General features: G+C 48.4%; 8 protein-coding genes across 8 annotated transcripts; 2 read left to right on the top strand and 6 right to left on the bottom strand.

Moving 5' to 3' along the window:
• Positions 1 to 69: 69 nt before the first annotated feature.
• Positions 70 to 1,998, bottom strand: N7517_009051 (uncharacterized protein; the record flags this gene model as incomplete). Its single annotated transcript, XM_056726774.1, has 5 exons — positions 1,936 to 1,998; positions 1,238 to 1,885; positions 756 to 997; positions 667 to 697; positions 70 to 638 (listed from the first exon to the last, which is right to left on the bottom strand). The coding sequence occupies exons 1-5, from the start codon at positions 1,988 to 1,990 to the stop codon at positions 70 to 72; spliced, it is 1,545 nt and encodes a 514-aa protein (XP_056575346.1). The 5' UTR covers positions 1,991 to 1,998.
• Positions 1,999 to 2,502: 504 nt separating this feature from the next.
• On the top strand, positions 2,503 to 3,153 carry N7517_009050 (cytidine deaminase; the record flags this gene model as incomplete). Its single annotated transcript, XM_056726773.1, has 5 exons — positions 2,503 to 2,578; positions 2,632 to 2,765; positions 2,843 to 2,928; positions 2,980 to 3,061; positions 3,115 to 3,153. 5 exons carry the CDS (start codon positions 2,503 to 2,505, stop codon positions 3,151 to 3,153), a joined length of 417 nt encoding a protein of 138 aa, XP_056575345.1.
• A 353-nt stretch (positions 3,154 to 3,506) lies between these two features.
• On the bottom strand, positions 3,507 to 8,066 carry N7517_009049 (vacuolar protein sorting/targeting protein 10; the record flags this gene model as incomplete). Its single annotated transcript, XM_056726772.1, has 2 exons — positions 3,507 to 4,137; positions 4,225 to 8,066. The coding sequence occupies 2 exons, from the start codon at positions 8,064 to 8,066 to the stop codon at positions 3,507 to 3,509; spliced, it is 4,473 nt and encodes a 1,490-aa protein (XP_056575344.1).
• A 636-nt stretch (positions 8,067 to 8,702) lies between these two features.
• Positions 8,703 to 10,467, bottom strand: N7517_009048 (uncharacterized protein; the record flags this gene model as incomplete). Its single annotated transcript, XM_056726771.1, has 2 exons — positions 8,703 to 10,115; positions 10,423 to 10,467. 2 exons carry the CDS (start codon positions 10,465 to 10,467, stop codon positions 8,703 to 8,705), a joined length of 1,458 nt encoding a protein of 485 aa, XP_056575343.1.
• Positions 10,468 to 11,998: 1,531 nt separating this feature from the next.
• On the bottom strand, positions 11,999 to 14,267 carry N7517_009047 (uncharacterized protein; the record flags this gene model as incomplete). The annotated part of the gene is made up of 4 exons (XM_056726770.1): positions 11,999 to 12,478; positions 12,542 to 13,460; positions 13,509 to 13,890; positions 14,012 to 14,267. 4 exons carry the CDS (start codon positions 14,265 to 14,267, stop codon positions 11,999 to 12,001), a joined length of 2,037 nt encoding a protein of 678 aa, XP_056575342.1.
• Positions 14,268 to 18,422: 4,155 nt separating this feature from the next.
• N7517_009046 (uncharacterized protein) lies at positions 18,423 to 19,078 on the bottom strand (the record flags this gene model as incomplete). Its single annotated transcript, XM_056726769.1, has 5 exons — positions 18,423 to 18,546; positions 18,567 to 18,643; positions 18,713 to 18,784; positions 18,956 to 19,032; positions 19,069 to 19,078. The coding sequence occupies 5 exons, from the start codon at positions 19,076 to 19,078 to the stop codon at positions 18,423 to 18,425; spliced, it is 360 nt and encodes a 119-aa protein (XP_056575341.1).
• Positions 19,079 to 19,719: 641 nt separating this feature from the next.
• N7517_009045 (exocyst subunit SEC10) lies at positions 19,720 to 22,420 on the bottom strand (the record flags this gene model as incomplete). Its single annotated transcript, XM_056726768.1, has 2 exons — positions 19,720 to 20,199; positions 20,249 to 22,420. The coding sequence occupies 2 exons, from the start codon at positions 22,418 to 22,420 to the stop codon at positions 19,720 to 19,722; spliced, it is 2,652 nt and encodes an 883-aa protein (XP_056575340.1).
• A 380-nt stretch (positions 22,421 to 22,800) lies between these two features.
• N7517_009044 (ditrans,polycis-polyprenyl diphosphate synthase) lies at positions 22,801 to 23,906 on the top strand (the record flags this gene model as incomplete). Its single annotated transcript, XM_056726767.1, has 2 exons — positions 22,801 to 23,302; positions 23,359 to 23,906. The coding sequence occupies 2 exons, from the start codon at positions 22,801 to 22,803 to the stop codon at positions 23,904 to 23,906; spliced, it is 1,050 nt and encodes a 349-aa protein (XP_056575339.1).
• Between the last annotated feature and the right edge of the window lie 542 nt (positions 23,907 to 24,448).

The following is a 24,448-nucleotide window of genomic DNA, read 5'->3' as shown; positions in this document are numbered from 1 at the left end:
TTGTTCTTTCTACCTGGGGCAAGTATTTCTCTATCAACACATTTCATGACAACTAGATCTCTATATCATTCACCCCTCAAATTGGCTATCCTCCTTCAACCAATCACCAAAAGTCTTCGACCTAGGGTTCAGTCGTTTCAAAGCCGGAATATCGGCACCATATCCCTCATCATGAAACCATTTGAACATCACCCCCAGCTCATTAACACTAACCAACATCAACCAAACCGAAATCCAATAAGTGGTCGGTACATCTTCGCCAGTCAAGGTTTTGAATATTTCCGACATGCGATCAAAGGTCAATTCATCTCCAGCAAGCGAGAATGCATGATTCTTCGACGCCTCGGGGTTCATAAATGCCGCCGCCGTAAAGAAGCCAATACCACTGGTCGCGACCAGTTGCAGCGGCTTGCCCTTGAGAGACATCTGCCATGCCGTGGTGAACACCTTTCCGAAGTAATCCGGGGTGAAGTTCTCAAAAAGGCCACGGGACGGAGAATTGTCCATTCCATCTCGGTCCCTTTTGCTTTTTGTTTCAGATGCTTCTCGATCTCGTGTTGGAAAATGAAATGTGGGGCTGGGGTTGGGTTTTGGTCTAATTTCTCGCCGCCGCGGTCGACGGAGCTGTACACAAAGTACTTGACTCCTTAAGAGCGATTCCTTGACGTCTCTCATCATCGTTTTTGGGATTGGCCGCCTGGGTTTAGATTGGTTAGGGAATATATTTGGGAGATATCGTTTTCGGGGATACTTACCTGGACGCTGAACACGCCCCAAACTATGGTTGAGGCTTGACGCTTTACATTCTCGAAGATGGCCGCTGGGTCTTCGAGGTTGCCTTGAATCAATGTGATATTGGAAGACTTTTGGGCGAGCTTCTTGGCAGCCGTGGAATTGGTATTACGAGTCACGGCGAGAATCTTGAAAGGGGCACTTTTCTCCAGAAGGTTCTTGACCACGGAACCTCCTTGTTTGCCTGTGGCACCTGTGATGAGAACTGTGGTCATTTAAGTTGAAGATGTAGATATATATGTCTAGGAAATCCTTTTTAAATCATCCAAATGCTGATTTCTAAGAGTTGAAGGTATTCGGGATCCTTCTCAACCCCGGATTTGTTATGAATGACGTCACATATGATACTATCATGAGTATATAACATATAGAAGACATATAAAAGACATAAAAGACATAGAAAGGATATATAAATGTACAAGTCAATTATTCACCGCAATAATACTCATCCCCCTATGAACTTCCTTGTCGGCAGCATGTAAAAACTCCCTTACCGTCATATCCAACCCTTCCTCTCCCAACAAGTCCCCTTCCAATTCACCGCGCAATAATGGCCCATTCATTCCCCCATTCAATTCCCAAACCTTCCCATCTTTCTTAACAAAAGCAATAAAATGAAATCCACATTCCTCCTGTGGTAGAGGCACAATTGAGCATCCCTCTGACGCCGCATCCATATGCGCCTCTTCCAAAAACCTCGAATCATACAAGAGCCGTGCCCTCTCCACCGGCCCCAGATCAACCGCCAGATTCACAATCTTTTCCAGCTCCGATCCAGCCGTGACATATTTCCCATTCTCCAAATTGACAACCACATGCAGTAATGCCATCAGCCCACACGCATGTCCGATTGTCTGCTTCATCCACAATACGGGCTCGTCGACCCCGCTACCGAGATATTCGGGGATGCTATGTTCGACACCAGAACGCGCGGCGAGATAGATGGGTTTGTCGCAAAGGAGGATGAGGGCGTTTACAGGTCGTGGGATCCAGGAGAGCATTTCTGGGGTGGTGGAGAGGATATCGTGGAAGGTGAGGCTCGGGGATACTCCGAGGTTCTTACATAGATGCGTGTGGACTTCTGGGTTGTTTTCTATTGCTGTGAGTTTGGATATTCTATATCTGGGGGCTGGATATTCTTACCTAGTGGTATAAAGGTCTTTTGGCCGTTGATGACCTGAACGCCTAGGTTAAACATGTTTGTAGATGGGAGACCTTTTTAAGATCGTATGTTCAATGAGGGGGGAAAACATGGCTTAGTCATCCGTCACATATAACTACCATCAACATATGTATATAAGAATGTCAGTGGAATGTCTATAGATATTAGAATATATAGAGAATATATAGAGAATATATAGAGAATATATAGAGAATATATAGAGAATATATAGAGAATATATAGAGAATATATATAGCTATGTGGTTGTGATGTATCTAGAATGCTAGATCAAGTAGTATATGTATATCAATCTATCTATATAGTGATACTCCTTTCTTACCACAGTAGAACATCTATAGATAAATAGGTAAACAGTTAAGATCAAAATCACATATTTACACTTTAATATCTCTAATATATCTAATATATTCATATCAACGTATCCCCCGGAGTCCGGTATAAAATCGCCTATCGCCTATCAGCGGATAACATCTTCCCCTCATCTTCTTCTTCTTCTTCTTCTTCTTCTTCTCTTCACGTCTCTCATAATGGCTCACACTCTCACAGCCCAGGAGCTGACAACCCTCTCCACCAAGGCCATTGATGCCAAAGCCACTGCCTACTGTATGACCTCTTCAAAGTAGCGATATAATGCCAAAACACTAACATCTTCCCAGGCCCATACTCCAAATTCCGTGTGGGAGCATGCATCCTCACGACCTCGGGCGAGTTCATCTCCGGCGCGAATGTCGAAAATGCCGCTTATCCAGTTGGAACCTGCGCTGAGCGTGTCGCTATTGGCACTGCTGTTGTATGTTATCGTTCTTTGCTCTTGATACATGAGAACTACCCATCATGGTTGTTTGGGTCATCGCTAACTTCCCACAGGTCGCCGGTCACAAAGATTTCAAGGCTCTGGCTGTCGCAACGGATATCAAGCCTCCTGCCTCGCCTTGTGGGATGTGTAGACAATTGTGAGTTTTCTTCTCTTCTTTCTTGTGTGGTTGGCTCATTGGATAATACAGCATTCGCGAGTTTACCTCGCCTTCTTTCCCGGTGTACATGTACGATGGGGAGGGAAATTATAAAGTCATGACCATGGAGGAGGTGAGTTTCTTGTCTTGGTATATAGGCCTTCAATTCCCTGCTAATGGGCCCAGTTGCTGCCCGACTCTTTCGGCCCCGAACATCTCAAATAGGGATATCTACAAAGAAAAAGAGAGAGCATTGGAAATAAATACATTTACAGGTGTCAAAAGCAAACATATAAAAAATGTGACTCCTGTTTTGTTTGTTCAATGGATATACCCACAGCCCTAACTAGCTAGAGCCCTAACTAGCTAGAGCTCTCTATATAAAAGCCAAGGGCCACATAACGTACACAAACCGAAACCAGCAAGAAACAAAGCAAAAAGCTTCATGGACGCTCATAATGTCGCAGTCAAACCCCAAAGATTATTTCCAACTGGAAACCACAAAAGAAGGAAGCTATATCAAAATTCAATACTAAAATAAGAAACCATAACCATCCCCCAAACCAAAGCCAAGAAGTCTAGGCGTGGTCTTCCTCATCATCAAAATCATCAGCTCCAAGTAACTCATCCTCGTCATCAACAACAGAAGAATAATCCCCTCTCCTCGCGGCAAACGAGCCACGAGTAGCATAAGGTCTCTGTCCTCCCCGCCTTCCAAACAACCCAGACGAGCTCCGCGCTAGACTCTTAATAAGTAACGGCAGAGACTGTGCAACCGCAACAATACCCGCAATAATCGCCACAGGTATCGCGACCAGCACCGAGTCCCTGGATAACCAGCTCTGCGACGTGACAACACCGCCCTCGCCCAGCCGGATCTGGCCGAATTTGCCGTCCCAGTGCGTGTACGCGTACCAGCCGACAGCGACGGCGACGGCAATGGGGGTCACGATCGCGAAGAATAGACCGACTCCGCTGATGCCGTGCTTCTTTTGGTATTCTTCTTCTTTGTTTGGACAGGGCCTCGAGATGTCTTGGTCTAGGAGGAGGCCGCCTACGCAGGTTGTTTGAGGGATTCGGCGGTAGCCGGTTGGTTCCCAGTATTCGACCTTTTCGGGATCTTGGGCGCATTGTGCAATGTGGTCTTGGGGTTGGAGGCCCGGGACGAGGCCACAGCTGCCGTCGTTTTGGATTTCGTAGTTGTAGTCACTGATTCGTGTTAGTTGATATTTACATTGGATTTGGGGAGGTGTGGGGGAGGAAGGGTTTATTGGGTGGTTTTTCTTGTCTGCTTACCATTCGAAATCAGCACGGGTGCAAGTGCAGTTCCGTCCAATGCTGTGGATGTGTGGCTCGCGCCAGGAATTCCAACACTCAGCGGCAGGTCGCTTGCGGTGGTACTCCTCGACATGGCCGAAGAGACAGTTCTCTTCCTGGAAGGGATGAGTGGGGGCCCAGTCATAGTAATCGCTCTCATCGTCGTTACAGTCGCGGCTCCAGATACCACTGAAGTCAAGCGTGATGGTGACACGCTTGCCGCCGTCCATGCCCCAGAGCAGGAAGTTCTTCGATGTGTCTGATGGTACGGTCGAGATATCGTCGATAACTAGTTCCTTTTCGGCGAACTGGAATTCGTGCCAGGTCATGCCTTCGTCAAGCGTGTAGTGTACGACCTTGGTTGCCTTCCGGTCGCTGACGAGCACGATGACCGAGCCCGCGGCGCCGAATTCCCACATGTACTGTCCCTTTTTGACTTGCGTCCAGGAGATGCCGCCGTCCCTGGTGAGGTATGTGTCGGCTTCGGCTGGGCTGGTGAGATGCTCACCGACGTTGCCGAGCGCGAGCATCAGGCCGATAGCGGAGCCCGAGTAGAGGGTGTCACGGGGATCGCGGCGTTCGGTGTATCCGTGGAAATGGAGGGCGCATTTCTCGGTGCCCCTGCTCTCTGTAACGGAGCACCCGAAGTTCTTGCCATCGGCATCATGAGTCGGGGGAGCCAGAAGCATCCACTGACCACCGTCGTTGTGGGTGATCATAGTGCGTAGCTTCTTGGCCGCACCTTTGTTTTGCACTTCTTCCCGATTCGAAACCACATTGGCAATGGCTACACCCTCGAGGCCGTGCAACTCATCGTAGTCCGTGTAGCCGCGGTCGTTGACGTTGAGCCCCTCGAGACTCTGGACGAAGTAGGTGCCGTTGCTATTACTCTTGACTAGAGAGCCGAAGCTGTTTTTATTTCCTTCGCTCACCTTCACAAGAAGGAACAATGCGTGCGGGGAGCTAGGAAGGACGGTATACTGAGGGACCTTGATGTTGAAAGGGAAGTGCGCATGAGCATAAGTGCGGCCGTCGACGCTAACGCTGGCATTAAGGTATTCCTTCTGGTCTCCTTCGTACCAGGCGACAACGACGAAATCATTCCTGGTAGCAGAGCGGGCAATGTTCTCAAACTCAACGTGCATGGTAGAGAAATAATCATCACTGATAACTAGCTGCCGGTTATTGTTCTTTTCTTCATCTTTGTACTGCTCGCAAATCACCAGCTTTTCACTGCTGTTGCGGCCCTCGTGATATCCGAAGTTACAACCGTCGACTCCAATGAGCATCGGGTCCCAACTAGCGCCTCGCTTGTCGGTGACATACGCCTGCGAGCGACAGTTATTTCCACCACTATCACAGTCCTTGTGACCGATCCAGATAAGGGAGTCTTGGAACTTCTCATGGAAAGCCAGCGGGCGGATGCCCTCCTTGTTCGGCAAGCTGGGAGCCTCGAAGAAGTGGAAAGATTCACCATGATTGATAGTGTAGTACACCTTCTTGGTGTCGGTGAGGAAGAATGCTGCATCACTGAAGTAAGGATGCTGGACCATTCCCATAAACTTCTCATCCGCGTGGATTTGCTTCCAGTTCCGGCCATGGTCGCGCGAGATGTGCAGCTCGAGTTTGTCCGTGAGCATCATGATAGTCTCATCAACGCCGTTGTTACTGGCCTGTCGTTCGAGATAGAAGTAGCTAGTCTCCTTGGCAGAGATGGTCTGTGGCTTTTCTGCACGAGGTTTGCCATCGGCGACCGGGGGAGGCCCCGTGGCATTCGAGCAGGAGCGCTCAACCTGACGGTCGAGGTCCTCGCCACCTTCGCGGATGCATGCGTTGCCGGGGATGAGTCGCCATCCCGAGGGGCCCATGAACTTGTCACTGGGTTCATTGCACTTGCCAGCCGGTGGTGTCAGCGGGATAGCTGGTAGACACTCCTTGCGGTCCTCGCTGCGAACAAAGTTGTAGTCGCATTCAAAGTCTTCAGCGGAACACTTGCAGGGTTTGAAAACAGGGCCGTTGATGGCGAATTCTTTCTTGATGAAACAATCCGCGTTTGCCTTGCGGCGTTGGAAGAACTGTTTATGACCCATCAGACAATCCGGCTCGCCCTTTTCATTTAAACGGGCAGTCCACTCTTCAATGTCTTCCGGGCCACATTTGCGTTCGTGGAGGCCATCGAAGTCAATGAAATACATGAGGACTTTGGTGTCATCGCTGGAAATACCAACGAGCAGGAACTTGAGGCTAGTCGAATCCGGCGTCGAGATCAGGTACAGAGGCTTGATCTTCTGTTTCAGATCAATCGACTCCCACTCTTTCCCGTGGTCGATAGAATACTGGACATTGTCCGTCTGGCTGCCATCCAAGACCGCCATGATCACACCTCCCTGGTCGCCAAACTCGTACCGGTGCGGGCCTTTGAGCGCGCGCCGCCAGGTAAGGCCCGCGTTGTCTGAAACATAGAGATCACCCTTGGAGTAGTCCTCGAGGTGGTCTCCAGTGTTACCGACGCCCATGACCAAGCCTGGAGCCGGGCTTGAGAGCATCCGGTGATCTGGCATGGGCAGCTCGCGCAGCGCGGCGTAGGTGGTCATCGAATGGATGTGTAGGTCGTCTTTATCCGCCTTGAGCGGCTGGAAGGTTCTCCCGTCGTCAAAACTGATACTGCTGGTAAGCTTCTTTCTAGTCAAGTCAGACTTCCCAGCTTCCTCCCAGTTCTTGACCGTGTTGACGATCGTGATACCCTGGATATTTGTGACTTTCTCAAAATCGACCACGCCATACAAGTCCTCGTTCGTGTGCTCGATATTTTGCGTAAAGTAGGTGCCATTGGAGTTGGACGAGAAAAGTCTACCCATCCGGTTATCATGCCAGGTAGTTTGCACGTCGATCTGGATGCTGTAGTTGGTGCTTTCCAAGATAGTATAGGCATCCTCTTCAATGCGGTGCGTGCCAAATTCCGCGCGGTGCCACACATTTGAGTCGTCGGTGACATATAAAGCCTGCTCCTGCGTACCACGCGATTGAAGACGCGCCACGATGTACTTGGACACAGAGCGGATCTGAAGACTGGTACCGCTCAGCGGTTTTCCATGGTCCAGTTTCGCCTCGGTGCCCTCTGCATCACCTTTGAAAAAGGTCTCGGAATATATCAGCCGCTCTGTACGAGTATGCTGAAATGGCGCCTTCAACCCAGGAACCACACAGAGAATCCGATCTGCTATCGACTTTGGCATGTCCATGTCCAACGCGAATTGCGGGCGGCTTGTGGCCCACATACATTGGAGCGTCATCTCACGCAACGGCTGGATATTATCAAAGTCGTCGATGGTATAATACGCTTGGGGCATGCAGCCAAGGATGGTGCATTCCAGACCCATGAAGATCACCTTCTTCGGATCCCAGCCATTGAACTCCAATGGGGAGGAGCGCATTGACGCGAACGGCATTACATCCACCTGGAAGGGTTTCCATGATTTGGCCTGATCGGTCGTGATCCAGTGCTTGCCCTTTTCACCGAGGATGTACGCACGGTTGGCGTCATACGGATGTTCCCAGATCAACTCCACGGTGCCTTCTATGGTTCCATCCTTGCCCTTGACGGTCTCCCATTTTTCACCACCATCAAAGGAGACATGTGCAGTGAGGGAACTCTTGTCGCGGTAGAGGATGGTGTTGGTGCCGCGGAAGTAGAACAGGTCCGAGGGCGCAGCGTTCAGTTCATGGGTCACGACGTTCGGCTCGTTTCCCTTTGCTGCTGCTGGTTGTGAAGTCCATACCAGCAGCAGGCTCAGTGTGAGCAACAGCCACCGTGGGATCATGACCGATGCTGCGTAGGCATCTGATGGGGTATAAGAGCTTGAGCGGACCGGACCGGGAATTCGAGGTCAATCGATGGACGGAAGGAATGTCAAGTCACTGGAAAGGAGAGGACTGTTGGAGGGTAGCAGTGAATGAACAAGCAGGTAGAAAAGTCTCAAGTTAAGATAGTGATGCTGATGACCGAGCTGCGTGGCCTTCTCTTAAGGCTGCCTTGGGATAAAGCTCCATGTCACGTGCATTTCTTATCGGTATCGGACTCACTGAACCATGGTTGTAAACAAGTTCTACTGGCAATCCAACCATGGATGAGAGTATACAATTAGGACTAGTATCTACACAGGTATAACTACCTGAAAGGTGAAAGGACAAAGATGACATCTTTTGAAATTGACATGAAGCAGTTATATGTACAACACTGCTAAATAGATACATAAAAATATCGGGGAGCCCCGTGTGAAAAGCAAACATCGCTCAAAATGCAGGGATTGGTGCCTGAATAGACATTCAGAATGATATAGAACAAAAAAAAAAAAAAAGAGTTCGCAAACAAGAAACAACACCTTGGTGTTGGGGAATCACAATATTAAAAAAATAAAAAAAAGCGAAGGTCAATCGAAAGTCGGGATATATTGAAATCAAACTCGGCGTCGGAGCTTGCGCCACATCTTCCTCACCATACCTTGCTCGTCTAAGTCCGAGTCCCAGATAGACTGATTACGATCCGCAGGAGGAAGTGCGGCCAATCGCAAGGGATCTTCTTTTTCTTTGGACGCAGGAGCCGTAGGAGAGTCGGTGCGGAGGTCAGGCCGAGTGAGGGTCATTTTGAGAGTCATCTCACGGTTTCCCGGAAGTCGTTGTGGGACTCCTTTGGTCCCCGGCAGCCAGGATTGGCGCTGCAAGAAAGTCGAGGATTCCACGGAGGGTCGGGGCACGTCCCGTTGAGTGAGCACGGGTGAATGGATTGGTTCATTTTCCACCGATCCCCCTGGACTCCCTACCATGGTGCCATCGTCATCTTCGAAAAACGTGCCAAAGTCCCAGTTGACCAAGGTTGGCTTTGGTGACGAGGTTGGTTTGGGGGAGACTGGTTTCGGTGAAATCACTTCCAGGGCGATATTCTCCTTATTTTGATCTAGCGAGGGAAATCCGAATTCAATGGCTTCGTCGAATTTTTGTGGGGATGCCAGGTACACGCGCAATTTCAAACGGGCATCGGGATCTTGGTAGTATTGCGCATAGGGGTCGATGCTCGAAGTGGATGATTTGGGGACATGTTGGAATCGGCGGGATGATGGGCGTGATTCGGAAGGGTTGGAGAGAGGGGTTAGAGGCTGAGAGCGGCTGACAGGCGGAAGTCCCCGAGGGGAAATGGGTGTAATTTCTAAGGTTTTGCGAAGTTGGTTGGAAAAGGATAAGGAGCGGCGGAAAGAGTGACGGGATCTCTTTCTGGTGGCAGCATCTGCCACATGAGCGTGGTATTCATCGAGAGATAAGTCGAGATCACCATCGTCATCGAGCCACCGGAAACTATCGTGGAATGTTTGATCCATGTTGGGGTCGTCGTCCGACTCGGAGTCTGAATAAAAAACGGTCGATGGCTGAACAGGCACAGTTGGCTGGGGGAGGTGACTATCAGTGGAAGGGCGACAAATCTCGGAATCTTGACGGGGATCTCGGTTCGAATCTCGACGGTAAGCTTCGTCGGCAGCGTCGTAGATGAGACTTTGTCGATAAGCGTTCCTCAAACGTCGACGTTCTTCGGGGGAGAAGAGCTTTTGTTGAATCTTAGCGGGAAGAGAATGGAAGCATTGGGAGTCCGCCTGGGCGGCCAGATAGGCCAATTGAAGAGAACCGGGTTTGCGTAATTTCTTGGAAGGGGAGCGTTTGAGCCCTCGCTTCCTCGTCGAATTCCGTAGACGTTGATAGTCAGACCCAAGACGAGGGGTTCGATAGACCCGATTATCCTGATAGTTTGACGTGGAGTAGGTAGGGGAACTGTGATCGCTCTGAGCTAACCGAATGCGCAAGCGCTCGACATTCGAGAAGAACTGTTTTCGAGTCAGCTGTGGACATTGAACTAGGTGAAGTGGAGTCAACATCCCATGCGCTAACATTTGCCAAGATCGACCAGAATTGGTCAATATCGGTCAATGTTGCGAGACAACGAGGCGCCACGGACGATAGTCCGGGCCTCGAGGGGTTCAGGGGTAAAATCACAGTTCACAGTACGGAGTAAGGACAAATGAAATAGAAAAATGGAGAAAACGGGCAAATCAGTCTTCATTGGGTTAAGATCCTCAAGACTATTGGAATTGAAAAAAAGTCCGAGCGGAGGAAATGAATATTAGCCCTTACCTTTCTTCGCACTGCTGGAGGCAGTGACTCAAAGTCCTCGGACATTGTAGAGAATAGAAGTGAATATAGGAATAGAGCAAAAGGAATAATAGCAATATAACATAAGAATAATAACAAAGCGTATAAGTAATCCAACATAGAATCGAGAAGAAGAAAAAAGAGGAAACAAGGAGATCTATATATGTGGTGATACGAGCATAAAAATCTTAAAACTCTTTGATCGGTGACAGGATGCTGTACATTAGCGCCGTGTGATGACTTCTATTTCTAGTTCTATACCCCTCTATATGATCCATCACCCTTCTAGCATGTACTGATACATACTATATACTATATACTACATACACTACATATGGACTATAGAATACAATTCATCTATGTCACCAAATCACCAAGTACGCGCCTTGGGTCAGTAAGGAGATCAGCTCAGCTCCACGCAGATCTTCCAGTCTGAAACACGGGAATTTGGAACTTGAAAACGTTGGCCGTTGTGCTCTACCCTGTTCCCTGTCCCTGTTCTCTCTCAATATTGGGTAATGACCGCGGGGTTAACGGGTAATACGTAGAATGGAGAATGTGATATATCAAGTATTCAACGTCCAATGAGACAGTCCAAGTGGACCACTTGAACAAAGAAAACACTTAGGCCTTGACACTAACCTGATATTAACTAGTATGAACTAATCCAACTGTCGGCTAATTTAATCAAAGTAACTACTGGTTCATAGTTACCTGACAGCTCATATAATCCCATGATCTATAGCAAACTCACCTTTAATTACAGAGTACTGAGGTCGAGACTGTAATCCGGAGATTACCAGGAGCCAATGATTTGCTTTTGTTAGATTTCTGTACGGAGTACAGAGTCGGATATACTTCCAGTTGCATGAAAATGATCGACACGGAGACCGGAATTTAATAGAATCCTTATGACATGTAGAGAATTTAATCCATATTCAAATAAATCTTTCTCCTTGCATCGAGCTAATGCATACATTTGTATATTCTTCAATTGTAGACAAACGAGGCCTTTTTTTTTTTTTTCCGAGACTCGTGGCATGAGGCGTGCGAACTCGGGCTTTTTAGATATGATCTATCATCTGCAAGTGATATTTTCCTATTTTCATATCTCGGGAAGCAAACGCGTCCCTCTGTAGTTCGTACTTCGTATTTAGGGTGTTCACCGCTGTAGATCTTCTGGTGAGCCTCAAGGATAGCTACTTTATGCAAGCGCCCGTAGGTCCCGATCTGCTTTAGGCCCTGTCAGGGGGTTGTCCTAATGTGAGTAGTACAGAATAAGCAATGAAAACCAATAGTTTAGATTGAATCGGAAAATACATATCACAGACTTGTGCAGAAGACCTGGAAATTTCTTGTTCTGGTCTAGCGCCCTGAGTGAGTGATCTCCATAATATCAATATCAAATGAGGGTTTCTAGGTATATTAACTTTGGAGACATTTGAAGAGTCACATCGGAGGATTTTTTTCCCCAAGTGTATATGCATTATTCTGTGTACTCCGTACAATATATCTTTCTAAACACAAATCTATAATATCACATCTATACTGTATATATTCAAATCCACCCAGCATTCTTCTCACTATCCCTCTTCCCAGCCTTAACTTTCGTAAGCGTCAACTTCCTTCCAACGCCTCTCCCGAGCACACCATCAAGTGGAACGATATCATCTTCGACCGACGTTATCTTCGAATTTGAATCCTTCTCAAGACTAAGTAACACCTCAACCGCATCCCGGTCCTCAATGACTTTCGGATGCCGTTGCGCAAAGTACCGGGCATACTTGTACAGCGACCAGTAGCAACTGACCACGTTGATGAACGTCAGCGCGATCTTGTAGAAAGTGTAATAGAACAACAGGACTTTCCAGTCGATGCGCTCTTTCTTTAATCGGAGGTGGACCTCGTTGAAGATGATCACATTGAGGATGTACATCCCGATCGTGACGCCGAGTAACATTCCGCAGAACGAGGGACGGACTATAAATGAGATTGGGAGGACGAAGGGGGCGAAGAGGTAGATGAGGGTTTCGTAGACCTTTTAGGGTTAGGGTTAGCATTACGTTTACCAAAATGTCGAAGATGGGAAATGTCTCTGTACCTCTTGGAAAACGCACAACTTCGCACCAAACTCCCACCAACCCAATTTCCAGCTAGTAAAGATGTACTTCAAATCGTAGTATACACCAACTACGAAGAAGAAATTCCACCGCTTAAATCGCTGCTGGAGGACAGTCATCTCGCCAAATCCACCACGACTACCACCGGAACCACTGTAAAATACGGAAGCCGGCGTCTCTGTTTCGACAAAGACCTGTGAGCACATAGTAATGCGTCCACCCAGACGCCGACATGCATCGCCAAAGAACCAATCCTCCGACACAGAGAAGCCGGGATGTTCGTGGAAGGTCTGTTTCAGGAACTCAATATTCCAGAGCGAAATAGCTCCATGTGGGAATGTAGCGCTTCCGAATTTTCCGAAGAAAGCACGTTGGATCCCGGACATTTTGTACTCGAGGTCTTGGGCTTGTTGGCAGAATGTACCCTTTGAGGAATCGGGACCGACGCTTTTGATGGTGTAACCGAGACATTTGACGGTATTTTTGAGTCTGTCGCTGACGATGGGGAAGTTTGGGGGTAGGAGGCAGTCGTCGTCGATCAGGAGGGCGTTTTCGAAATCTCTGGCTGCGTGACTGCCGACGAACTGCGCCACGATTTTTGAGCCGATGGGTACCCAGAGGTGGTTGATACCGTAGGGTTTGCAGACTTCTTCTGTGTTGTCGAGGGGTGTCTTGGAGTTGCCATTTGCTATGACAAAGATGTTTTCTTTGGGGAAGACTTTCAAGGCGGCTTCAAGGGTTGCGCTGATGATCGATGCTGATTTATAACAGGGGATGAGGAGAGCGGTTGATTGTACCTTGGAGGTGTTGCTTTCCAGGTCTGGAGATTCGGATTCGGATTCAGAGTCCAGGGTCGGAGGGTCTTTCTCGAAAAGGATCATCAGAGGACAGAATGCGTATCTGGTTTTGATTAGGGCAAGAAACTTGGAGTGTCGAAAAGACACTTACAGTGCAGCCAGACCAATGATAATTGCGTATCCTCCTTGGATAACGAACTTGGTTCGGACAACGTAATACAGCCACCAGACAGCACCTTTCCAGAGTGGCATACCGACAAGGACGAAGTAGACGAACAGAACAAGGAATGCATAGATGCTGTATTCAAACGATAACCGCACCCAGTACTTTCGTTGGATGGCAACGCCTCTCAATTTGGCCTTTTCATAGACTTCTTGCAGGCTGCTCTGCTCGCTGCTGATTGTATGAGAGCTGACTTTGCTGAGTGGTTGGGGATTAAGGAATGCATTCTGAACAGGCGTTATTGGTTCTTTCTCAGGGATTGGAGAGGCGGGTTGGAATGTGGCGGGCTTTGCGACGTAGTCGAATGTGCCTGAAGAATGAGATATAATTAGCTTATTGATGTTTGTTAAGATACGGACATCGATTTGAATATAGTCTCTCATTGTATCTCTACAAGTCTCTGCCGTAGATATGGAATATCAATTTCATACCCTGAAAAGCAGGAGGATCACTGCGTCCACGAGGCCGGATTGTAGACTTTGGTCTGGCCACTGCTCGCAGAGCAGAAAGACTCAGAGGACGATTGGACGAGGTGCGAGGCTCTGGAAGCGATATACGATGGTTGTCGGGGAGAGACTCTTCCCATCGAGCCAATTCCCATGGCGAGTTGAATTTGGCAGTTGTGAGTAGTTCTTTGGGGATGAAGACATCTTCCACAGTGGATTTTCTGGGGTTATCTTCAGCCATTAGGCATATATGTTCAATTCGCAGTTATCAACAAGGGTATACAGTGGTCAGAACGAATGGACGGCAACCCGAGATTACCAGTGAAGGAGTGAATATGTCGCTACGAAAGAGGACCCGAGGGTGTTTCTTGTATTTGGTAGAATAAAAATTCAAATCAAGATCCTCTATGGAGTCAATCCTCTTTGCCTCAGATTGTGGACCAAGGTCTCTCTCCATTTGTAAGACTAGATCTGATGGGGCATACTAGTACAGCGCTGCATTTACCAGATCCGAATGTATCCCGTCATTCTGTACCGGTTACAAAAACGGTGTTGATGAAGAATAATGGTTAGGGCCCGCAGGCCAATACTCATTGACTAGATGCTCGAGGGAACAAAATATTCCAAGGCTAAGGGTGTTTTATAGATTATAGACTGGTTTCTAGATCCGTCACAGCATCGCTTCTAGATCCGTCACAGGATTCCTTTCCCAATTGTCGATATACCTAGATTGAGAATTTAACCCAGATCGAGTTCTAGCAGATCGGGTTCTATCCTAGATCGAAATTTCATCCCAGCTCGAGTCAGGGTCATTCCAGCTCGAGTCAGTGTCATTCCAGACAGGTTCCATCCTAGATTGAGATTTTCATCCCAACTCGAGTCAGAGTCATTCCAACTCGACTCAGGTTCCATCCTAGATCAGGTTCCATCCTAGATCAGGTTCCATCCTAGATCAGGTTCTATCCCGGATCGAGTTCTATCCCGGATCAGGTTCCCTCCCAGATCAGGCTCGAGGTCAACTTGACTCAGTACGTATTCAAAATGCGAATCCAGATCGAAATATTTCTGTATCAGTAAAGTATAAGCGCCCCCATCCCCGGGAGAGGTCGACGGATACGCAACCCGTACAGGTCTCTAGAGAAGAAACCGAAGCTAAATATAAGTTAAAGACAAAAGTTGTGGGAACCCATAAAACCTTGTTTAGGGCCTAGACGGGTTATATCCTAGATCCCTACAAGAGGTCTCCATATATTAGGGGGTTTAGAAAATATGATTTGTTCGGACAAGTTGCGCAGTGGAGCTTTGTGAAAAGAATATTCTAATGATCATCGTTGAATCTTTCCTAGGTAGGTGAGCTAAAGTTACCTGTACGTCACTGCTTTCTGGTAAAAGGTAATTAGTGGGAACTGTGGACCTACTCACCTTTAACACTTTTTTTTTCAAGTTGGATGTACCAAATACATATATATGATTGTAATATTGAGAATAAGAGAGGCAGGATATACCCAGTATACATATAAAAAGGTCGAAGGTCGAAGGTCGAAACGTTGACAGTTAGGGTTCCGGGCCGTGAATTTGGGTTTCAGCCACAAACCTTAGGTATATGTTTAGATATACATCCGGACTACTATGACTTTGTACAGTGTCATTTCGACATTCTTAGCTGAGAAATCCGTTTATGGATAATCTAATTCATTCGTAGTATCACAAAAACAGAGGACTGAAACATAGTAAGATTAAAAGAGATATAGTACCATGGCTCCAATTCAAGCCATGGAATTATACGTGGGTCTGCCCATTTATAGACTTGCACCTAGGTATGCCCTGTACGGAGAGGTACCTGGAACTTTTCAGACTATTTCTGGGTTTCTTAGTGGATCTATAGACATCTAGATGGAAATCTTGGAGAGCTGCTCCATATTAAATTCAAAATAGCATCTATATTCTACCAGGTATACTGTCGAAATCAAGGAACCTATTTACCAATATACGATATGGAAAATGAAGTCATGTATTGGCGAGATAAATCACAAACACCAAAGTCACAAATAGCAAAAAGAAAAAAAAAAAGCAAAAAGCATACGGCTGAAGCCATGGATGGAGATAAAAACAAGTTATTGTTCGTTTGATGACCAGAAACCAAATCCAGCCCAACGCCAGTACGGCATATCTTTATTAATTTCAGAGAATTCCTTAGCTGCGGGGCCCAAACTTCTTGGATGACCACTTCTTGGATGACCACTTCTTGGATGACCCTTTCAACCACTATTTGCTCATAAAGTGATGGAGGATGGAGAAGTAAAAAGCCGACAGAGAAAGAATAAAGAAAAAAAGTACTCCGAGGACTGCAAGCCTGAATCGCCCGTCTCAGCACAGGGTCATGGCCACTAGGGACACACCCGCCGGCAGCCATTTTGTCTGATTTAAGTGAGAGTTTTCTTCTCATTCCTCACGGGAGTATTCTTTTGGCATTTTCTCTCTGCCGGGTCGAATATTGTATAGCCACTCATCAACATCGTTGATGGGAGAAAAGCTTGCCTCCTGATTGCCTGACTCCAGGCTCCATATAACGATGACCCAAGAAAGAAGGTACCTCAGTCCTGACACTTGTTGCCATCCAAATGGACTTGAACGCTATCAGGTGGTTGTGTTGATACTTGCAGTGGAGAGGGATCTTGGGCAATCCAGCACACATGTTCAAGTCTCCACAATATTTGGAGCAAGATAACGCTGAGTGCAGGATGCGCCGCATTCATCATGGGGGAAGCCATCCACAAATATGACCAGGGCGATGTCAATGAATCCGCCAGAAGAGGATGTTGCTAGCAAGTAGATGATGTGGGGTACGCTTCTTGGGTTCATTCTTCTGGAATTTGGGTTCCAGCTGATGTCTTCGGACACAGGCTGTTCCCCGTCCTTCTAATATTCATCATGGATGAATCTCGGCGCGCTCCTCGATGAGCAGCGCGTGAAGCCTTATCACCCCATGATACGGCCCATAGTTTCCGCCCCAGTAGCCGCGTAGATGAACGACATCGTAGCCTGGCGAGCTATATGGCACATTTTGAACAGCAGAGTTGTCTCTTTTTTTTGTTTTTTTTTTCGTGCTTGAAGAACTTTATCCTCAAGAAACCTTTGGCGGAGCAGACAGACCCTAAAAATGACAAGTGTCAGTCTAGTCTAAGCTCGAGAATATGGGCTCGACATACTCACAGCTCAACATGTTCGCGGGATTGAATTGCCGCTCGCAATTATTTTGATGGGCCACGTCACATCCTTGTGTGCGATGACTAGTAAAATAACAACCTCAGCCTGCGAGACACATCCTTGTCGCCAAAGCGAAGGAAGCATTTATTTCGCCAGACGAAAATATGCAGCTTGTTCACAACCAGTCCCACCAGAACCCGGCAAGGAAGAAGATGACTGGTAGTGCTCAAACGGTCCGTTAGTTGCTATGTCGATAAAACCAGGGCCTTACTCTGCTATAGGTATGTTCCAAGGCAAGATGCGGGGCCTTGTTGACCCCATGACTAGGAGATTTGCCTCATTCGCTGTCCAGTCATCACCCCACGTTGGGCCTTGTTTTAATTGAGCCATGATTCTAAAGTGGCGCCAAAGAGAGAAGCATGACCGACTTAAAGATACCCTGGCTGTGTCATTGGTTAGCGGGTCCATACAATGCAGTCATAGGGGAGGAACACCAACAGCACCAGGCGCCGTGTTAGGGCTGGATTCATTGAGCCATGATTCTAAAGTGGCGCCAAAGAGAGAAGCATGACCGACTTAAAGATACCCTTCCTGTGTCATTGGTTAGCGGGTCCATACAATGCAGTCATAGGGGAAGGGCACGAACAGCACCGATGCGCCATGTTATGGCTTATGTATATGGAACAATGTAGCAGGGGTAGAAATTGACCCGAATATAGATATTCCCAGGCAGAAAGGGATAATCCGGAAGAGACGGGGTGGAAAACAAGTTGGCTGCATAGTTCAAGGCAACTCGAACAGGAGAGTTTCGACCACTCGACCCAGCCATAGCTTTTGTCCGCCTTGCTATGCGATGCCCCCGCCAGTTTTGGACAAGGGCTATCTTGTCTTATGAATTCCTTCAGTCAGAACTTCCCCAAGCTCCCAATGGGGACCAGTGGCCCACAGTTGTAGGGAAATACAACGAAATCCAAGGGACGAGATGGAATGGGATTCGGTGCCACGAGTTTTCCTGGAATATGGATTGCCTTCGTTGATATATTCGCTCCGCACTCATGTTATAATTATAAAGGGAAGAACCAGGGATGGAAGAGGCAAATGGCTTAGTCTTTTGACTTCCAGAGGCCTGGAATTTCGAGAGGAATCTCGGAGTATATCAGAGGAATGGGTGGGTGGTCATGATCGTCTATCACCTCAATGATGCGTCGCAGGCTGTCATGCTGATATGGGCATTGGGAATTGGCGAACCAAAACGAAGATTTCTTGACATTGACTTTCTTCGAATATGATCGGCAAGGAAACTCTCCATGAATCTAGATGGGGAATGTCATACCTTTCTACCGGATGCGACGTCGTGGGAAGGCCTAGCCCTAACTGAGGAAAGGCATTCGGCTCATTTTGTCCCCCCTCCTGTCAGAGAAAAACGATTAGCAACGATTGATAGCAAAAGAACCGGAAACAAATTAGAGCTTTACATACTTCGAAGATGCTCAGTGGTGGTCTTTGCCCTTCCTTGTGCTCTTGGCGTCTTTTGGACCAGCCGTTGTAGTTCTATAATCTTGTCATGTCGATCTTGGCCATTTTACTTTGCGTTCTTTAGCCACTCGTATGACTTTGATCCCATCTTCTATCTCTTTCTTTCTGTTTGCCCTTAAGAGAGAGGAGGAGGCGTTAGCGACAGTCAGTCGGAAAAGGACTGGGACAAATCAAGAGTATACATACGTTGGCAAAGTTCGGATATGGCCCTTCGGCCAAAAGGTGTTCAACCTTGTTGAGCTCATTCAGCTTGTTCAGCTCTGCTGATGCGAATGATTGGTGGTTATTTGAAGACGTACCTCGCACCATGATACGGCCAACTAGCAATAGGATTTTGTGTTCCAGGCTGGTCGATATCAGGATGCCATGCTAACACCCGACTTTTGCGTTACTGGGCGGGACAGGAGAGCTGTAGCTCTGCCGGGCTTGGTTCGGCTCCGCTAGGCTATTGTAATACATGAAAACCCATGCAGATAGCCAGCAGTGGAGTAGGTTGAACCATGCGCCGACACCCGCCAGCAACAGGATTATTGCGTCGGGATATGCCAGCACCCGGAATGCCAACACCGGGATTTCGTGAAACCGACTCTTATATAACTGGCTATGGCAGAGGAGCAACAAGAGGAAAGTTGGAGAAGAGAAAAAGGGGAATTTATGGTCTTTGAAGGGGGGAGGGGTTTAGCATCTTCCGGAATTCTATACAGGCGCTTCCGGAAGGCGCTGCAACGCGCGAGGCCTGTCGCATCGGTGCCTGGACAATGCCTACATAAAATATAGGAGGATCTTGTTAAAACAATTATAGAAGAATAGAAATATAATATACCAACATTGAAGACAACGACTAATGCATGCATTATCATGACGCCGGTCTATATCCCCCTCCCCCCAGCAGAAACAACTCCTACCAAATCAAAAACAGGGTATAAACATCCCATAACAAGGTCTCCCCCTCACAATGCATTAAGAACCTGCTGCATAGCAAACGTATTGGAGTCCTCGCGACGCGAGACATAAGCCCGCACCTCCTGCACACTCAACTTACCCTCCTGTGTAGCATTGCGTCCTGAGCCCCCGGGGCCACTGGTTGTGCCACTGGCACCACCACCACGGATTCTTTCACGGAGAGCCTCGGACCCAATCACGAATAGGCTACCGACCTCCAGTAGCACGTCCAGCGCGCCACCAGGGCCTTTAGTCTCTTCATCAATATCCCAAGATTTGAAAAGGTCTGCATATTGCGTCATGTCTTTGGTTACCATTAGTCCACCAGGTCCACTGACAGAGAACCGTTTGAAGTGTTCGAGGAGAAGGCTGCGCACTCCAAGTGCTATCTCGGTCAGCACTTGGCGCACGTTGGCACCGCTGGATGGGAGGGAGCTGCGCGCGACGTTGTGAACACGGGTTAGGAATGAGGTGATTGATGCGCAGGTCTATTGGGGATTAGTAGAATTTTGGGGTCGGGGATTGGATGGAACGTACTGGAGTCTGTAGCATCTCTAACCATGCGGTGTTATCACTCTCCCTGGGACGGAAGTCATTCTTCTTCTGGTTAGATAGCAATCTGCTAACCCAGGCAAAGGTGGCGTCAATAGTTTTCTGCTCGATACTGTTGATTTTGTCCTCGATGCGCGAGGTGGTTTGGCTGGTGCGCTTCTCCATATCCCGGCGAGTGGTGATGCTCGCAGCTGATAGAGGGAGAAGGACCGCATGGATGCACATCACCATCAATGTGGTAATGCTGATCGTAGTGCGAGCCGAGAAGAGGTAGGAGAAGTCGGGTTCAGCCTTGGCGGATTCTTGCGACGTAGCCGCTTCCAGAGCGGCGTCTAGACAGACATCCACGTATCCCTCTCCCATGGCGAGGAGAAGCAGGTTGAGCAAGGCGGAGACGTCTTTGGGTGTATCGCTGTTGACGCTGAGCTCCAGTCCTCGGCCCACGGCTTCAGCCAACCACTTCAGCATCCGCTTAGCGTCGCTGAGATTGGGTTGTCCATCTTCTTCTGTGAGCTTGATTTCGGTCAATCGAGTTGTCTCCAGCGTATCGCCTATCTTGGCTACGCTGAGCAGAACTTTTCGCTGGATAGGTGAGACCTCTGGTGAGTCCAACCGGCTAATAAATGCATCGCGTGTATTCGAAAGGAGTTCTGATCCAGCCCGGGATAACGAGGCCATGAAAGTTGTTGCCGCCTTCTTGCGGCGGGCTTGGTAAGAGGTGAACCTGAACAGGACCGCATTGAAGAGTTCCTCTAACGTCCGCTTCTCGCGTTCGATGTAAGACGATCCAACGAAATAAGGAACAAAAAGCTCCTCCAGCTGCTGATCTAGCAACACAGCTGTCTGCGAAGAAACGGGCTCAGGGTGCTCGGTCAAACCGTGCGACTTCAGATCTTCGATCAAGGCACTGATATAGCCACGGGAGCTTTGTAAACAACGGAGGAAAGCTAATGACGATACACCAGCCGCTTTCTCCAGCACCATTTCCAGTCGCTGCTGGATAGATTGCTGGAAGACTCGCTGTAAGAACTTGCCCAGGACCTGCTCGTAGTAGGGGAAGGCCCGTCGAATAATAGCAGATTCCTCCTGAACCACAACCTTGACTTCATCGATCAGCGACTGGAGACTAGATTCAACGCCAGGAAGCTCCGCGTCCGGATCAGCCAGTTTCTCCCACGACTCCGGATCACCACCGACTTCCTCGGTCACCAGTTGGCTGCGTTCAATAAAGAACTGATGCTGGTTGACAAACAGGGCAATGACACTGGCACCGCCATTGAAATCCTGCAACACAGTGGCGCAATCCTTCATGCCGTCGAAGTTAGCCTTGCGGTAAAACTCGTCAAACTGCTTCAGCAAATCCTTCTCCAGCGTCTCGGAGAACTTCTCAATGATCTCCCGCGTGTTCCGCCGCGGGGTACTACTCTCGCTGAGATCCTCAGATGAAGAGCCATTCCCGTACCCGCCATTCGCACCATTCGCACCATTTGAGTGAGCCCGATGTTCCTGCCAGCTCTGCGGGTCCAGTCGTTGACTAATGCGCAGCAGTTGTCGCGCAATGTGTGCGGAGCGCACCTTGGCCTCTCCCGTGCCAGATCGCCGCAGGCCCTCTAATAGTGAGAGTTCGCCCCGGTTGCACACGCCATCCCAACATTGGATGAGGAAATGGGCATCCAGAGCTCGTCGACGCTGTCGGTCTAGCTCCTCTAAGCGCTTTCCTGTCTCGACTGCCATGTTCCCTGTCCCTGCTGGATTCTCGCGGCCGGGCGCGTTTAGAGACGTGTCAAGCTGTTGAAAGTTCTCAATGGTGTGGCGGAGCTTCTGGCCAAGGGTGGTGAGATTTTGGCCATGCTGCGCTTCTGCGCGTCGGACAGCTGCTGAGAGTTCATTCTCGCGGAGCTCGAGGTCTCCGGAGAGCTCGCTCAGGCGGCGTTGGGCGCTTTCGAAGGTGCGGATGAGGGGCTTGGGATCAAAGGGTTGGTTGGCAGCGGCGGTACCGGCTAGCGAGCGACGATTGGAGATGGCAGTGTCGGAGAGAGCTTCAATAAACTCCTTGACAATGAAGTCCCGGCTGGAGAAGTCCTCGAGAGTGAAACTGGGGCCTTGAGGGAATACGGTGCGGGCGGGGTTGGTTATTATGGATGCATTGTCCATCATGATAGCGGGACAGGCATTGGCTGCCTGTAGAGCTGGACAATTCTCTCTCTCTTGGACTGTTGGAGTAATTGTAAGAGGAATCCGGGGAAAGCTGCGGGAGATGAAAGGTTGGTTCGGGGAGGTTTACTGCCACGCACATATTTCCATTCTATAGACATCTATCTCAACTGTATATAATTCTATTCATACTGTAAAATGTACATGTTTACATCTATCTGATATACTTAATCGGAGATTGGGATTTATTCTACATTACAAACTATTCTACTTCATTTCACATGAAAAAGCCAAGGACCTCCCTAGGCAGCACAAGATATTTGGCCAGCAAAGCCGAAACCAGAACCTCCAACTCCACTTTCCCTCCTCCACTACCCACAACAATGGTCTCCCAACGAGACCGTGAGATCCTCCGCGATGATCTACGTGCTCGCGGTACGAAATTGAGCGTAGCAGAACGCGAAGCCCTGCTCAAGAGCTATCTCCCCGACCCCGCCGAGCTCGGCCAGAAACCAACACCGCAGCCGACTGTTAGCGAGCGCAAGACACCGCGCAAAACACCCATTCGCACATTTCTCAAGTCGCAAACCCACTATCTCACCTATGCCTTGACGCATATCATCTTCGGTATCGTCGTGCGTCTTCTGCAAGCGTACCATGCCGTCGTCGATCGCATTTTCGCAATCGTCTATCACCACCACCGCACCCCGGAGCTGATCCGGAAAGATGTGAAGAATCTCAAGCGTTTGCCACAGCATCTAAGTACAATTCTTACGTTGCGGAAGGAGGATGATTCTCTTGCAGTGTTGATGGATGAGGTTGCTGAATTGGCTGCCTGGAGTTCGTGCTCGGGAATTCCCCAGCTCAGTGTATATGAGAAGTCTGGTATGAATGATCTCTCTACTGTCCAGATGTACAGTAATACTAACCTTCTACCGTAGGCGTCCTGAAATCTTGCATCCCAGCCCTCCACCAAATAATCACCACCAAACTCGCCTCCTACTACGGCACCCCCAGTCACCAACCAAACCTCCAACTCTACGCCCCTCACCACCCAGTCCACCGCAGTGCACCACTCACAACAAACCCAACCCTGACCATCCTCCTCCTCTCCTCGACGGACGGTCGTGAGACCCTCGTGGACCTCACCAAGACCCTAGCGGAGATGAGCCAGAACGGCAAGCTCTCACCAGAGGATATCACGCCTGAACTGGTTGACGCGGAGATCAGTGAGATCACTACGCAGCCGCTGTCTATGGATCCCACGCTGCCGGACACGGTGCTCAAGCCCGAGCCGGATCTGTTGCTTGTTTTTGGTCCATTCCTTAAGCTCGATGGGTATCCGCCGTGGCAGCTGCGGTTGACGGAGATGTATTGTACTGGTGGACGCAGTCATGGAATTAGTGGGGATGGGGAGGCGGTTGAGTATCAGGGGTATATGCGTGGTCTTTGGCACTTTGCTGGGGCGCAGATGAGGTTTGGTAGGTAGTTGGAGGGTTGATCTTGATCTCGATATCGAGAAGGTGATGTGGATGAGCATAGGTTTTCAATTCTGGCTATACCCTGACCATATTCTGTTATGTTCTATGGTGTTCAATTTTAGCATGGCATTTATTTAATGTTCACTGTTTCTATCCTGGCTTACATTGTACCTAGAGATAGTCACAGCCTAACAAAGAGCAAATATATTTTTGTTACAAACTCCTAACCAAATGGCTAGGAATCTTTTTGCGTATATATAATATAGGTCCATTCTATAGTGTATAGCAAAGCGCACAAGCCCAGATGGGCTGCAAGAAAGAGCCTTTTTGATTTTGAACCCTTTTGGGGCTTTTGATTTGGTCCTCAGCTATGTCCTACCTGGAAATTAGTATATAGGCATTGGGTCTTTTACTTGCAGTAAAGTCCTTTTTGGTATACTCCTGTCTCTACTCTTATTCTTACTTTGGTCTAGTTTCACTTGGGATGTAAAAAATCAAAAAGACAATTTAGTTTACATAGAAGTCGAAGTATACAAAAAGGCTTTTGATA

Source organism: Penicillium concentricum, assembly GCF_028827145.1.
Source record: "Penicillium concentricum strain IBT 3081 chromosome Unknown utg000004l_segment0_segment0, whole genome shotgun sequence".
Classification (NCBI taxonomy): domain Eukaryota; kingdom Fungi; phylum Ascomycota; class Eurotiomycetes; order Eurotiales; family Aspergillaceae; genus Penicillium; species Penicillium concentricum.
The sequence above is the reverse complement of the archived record's forward strand: the minus strand, read 5'-3'. Positions and strand labels throughout refer to the sequence as shown.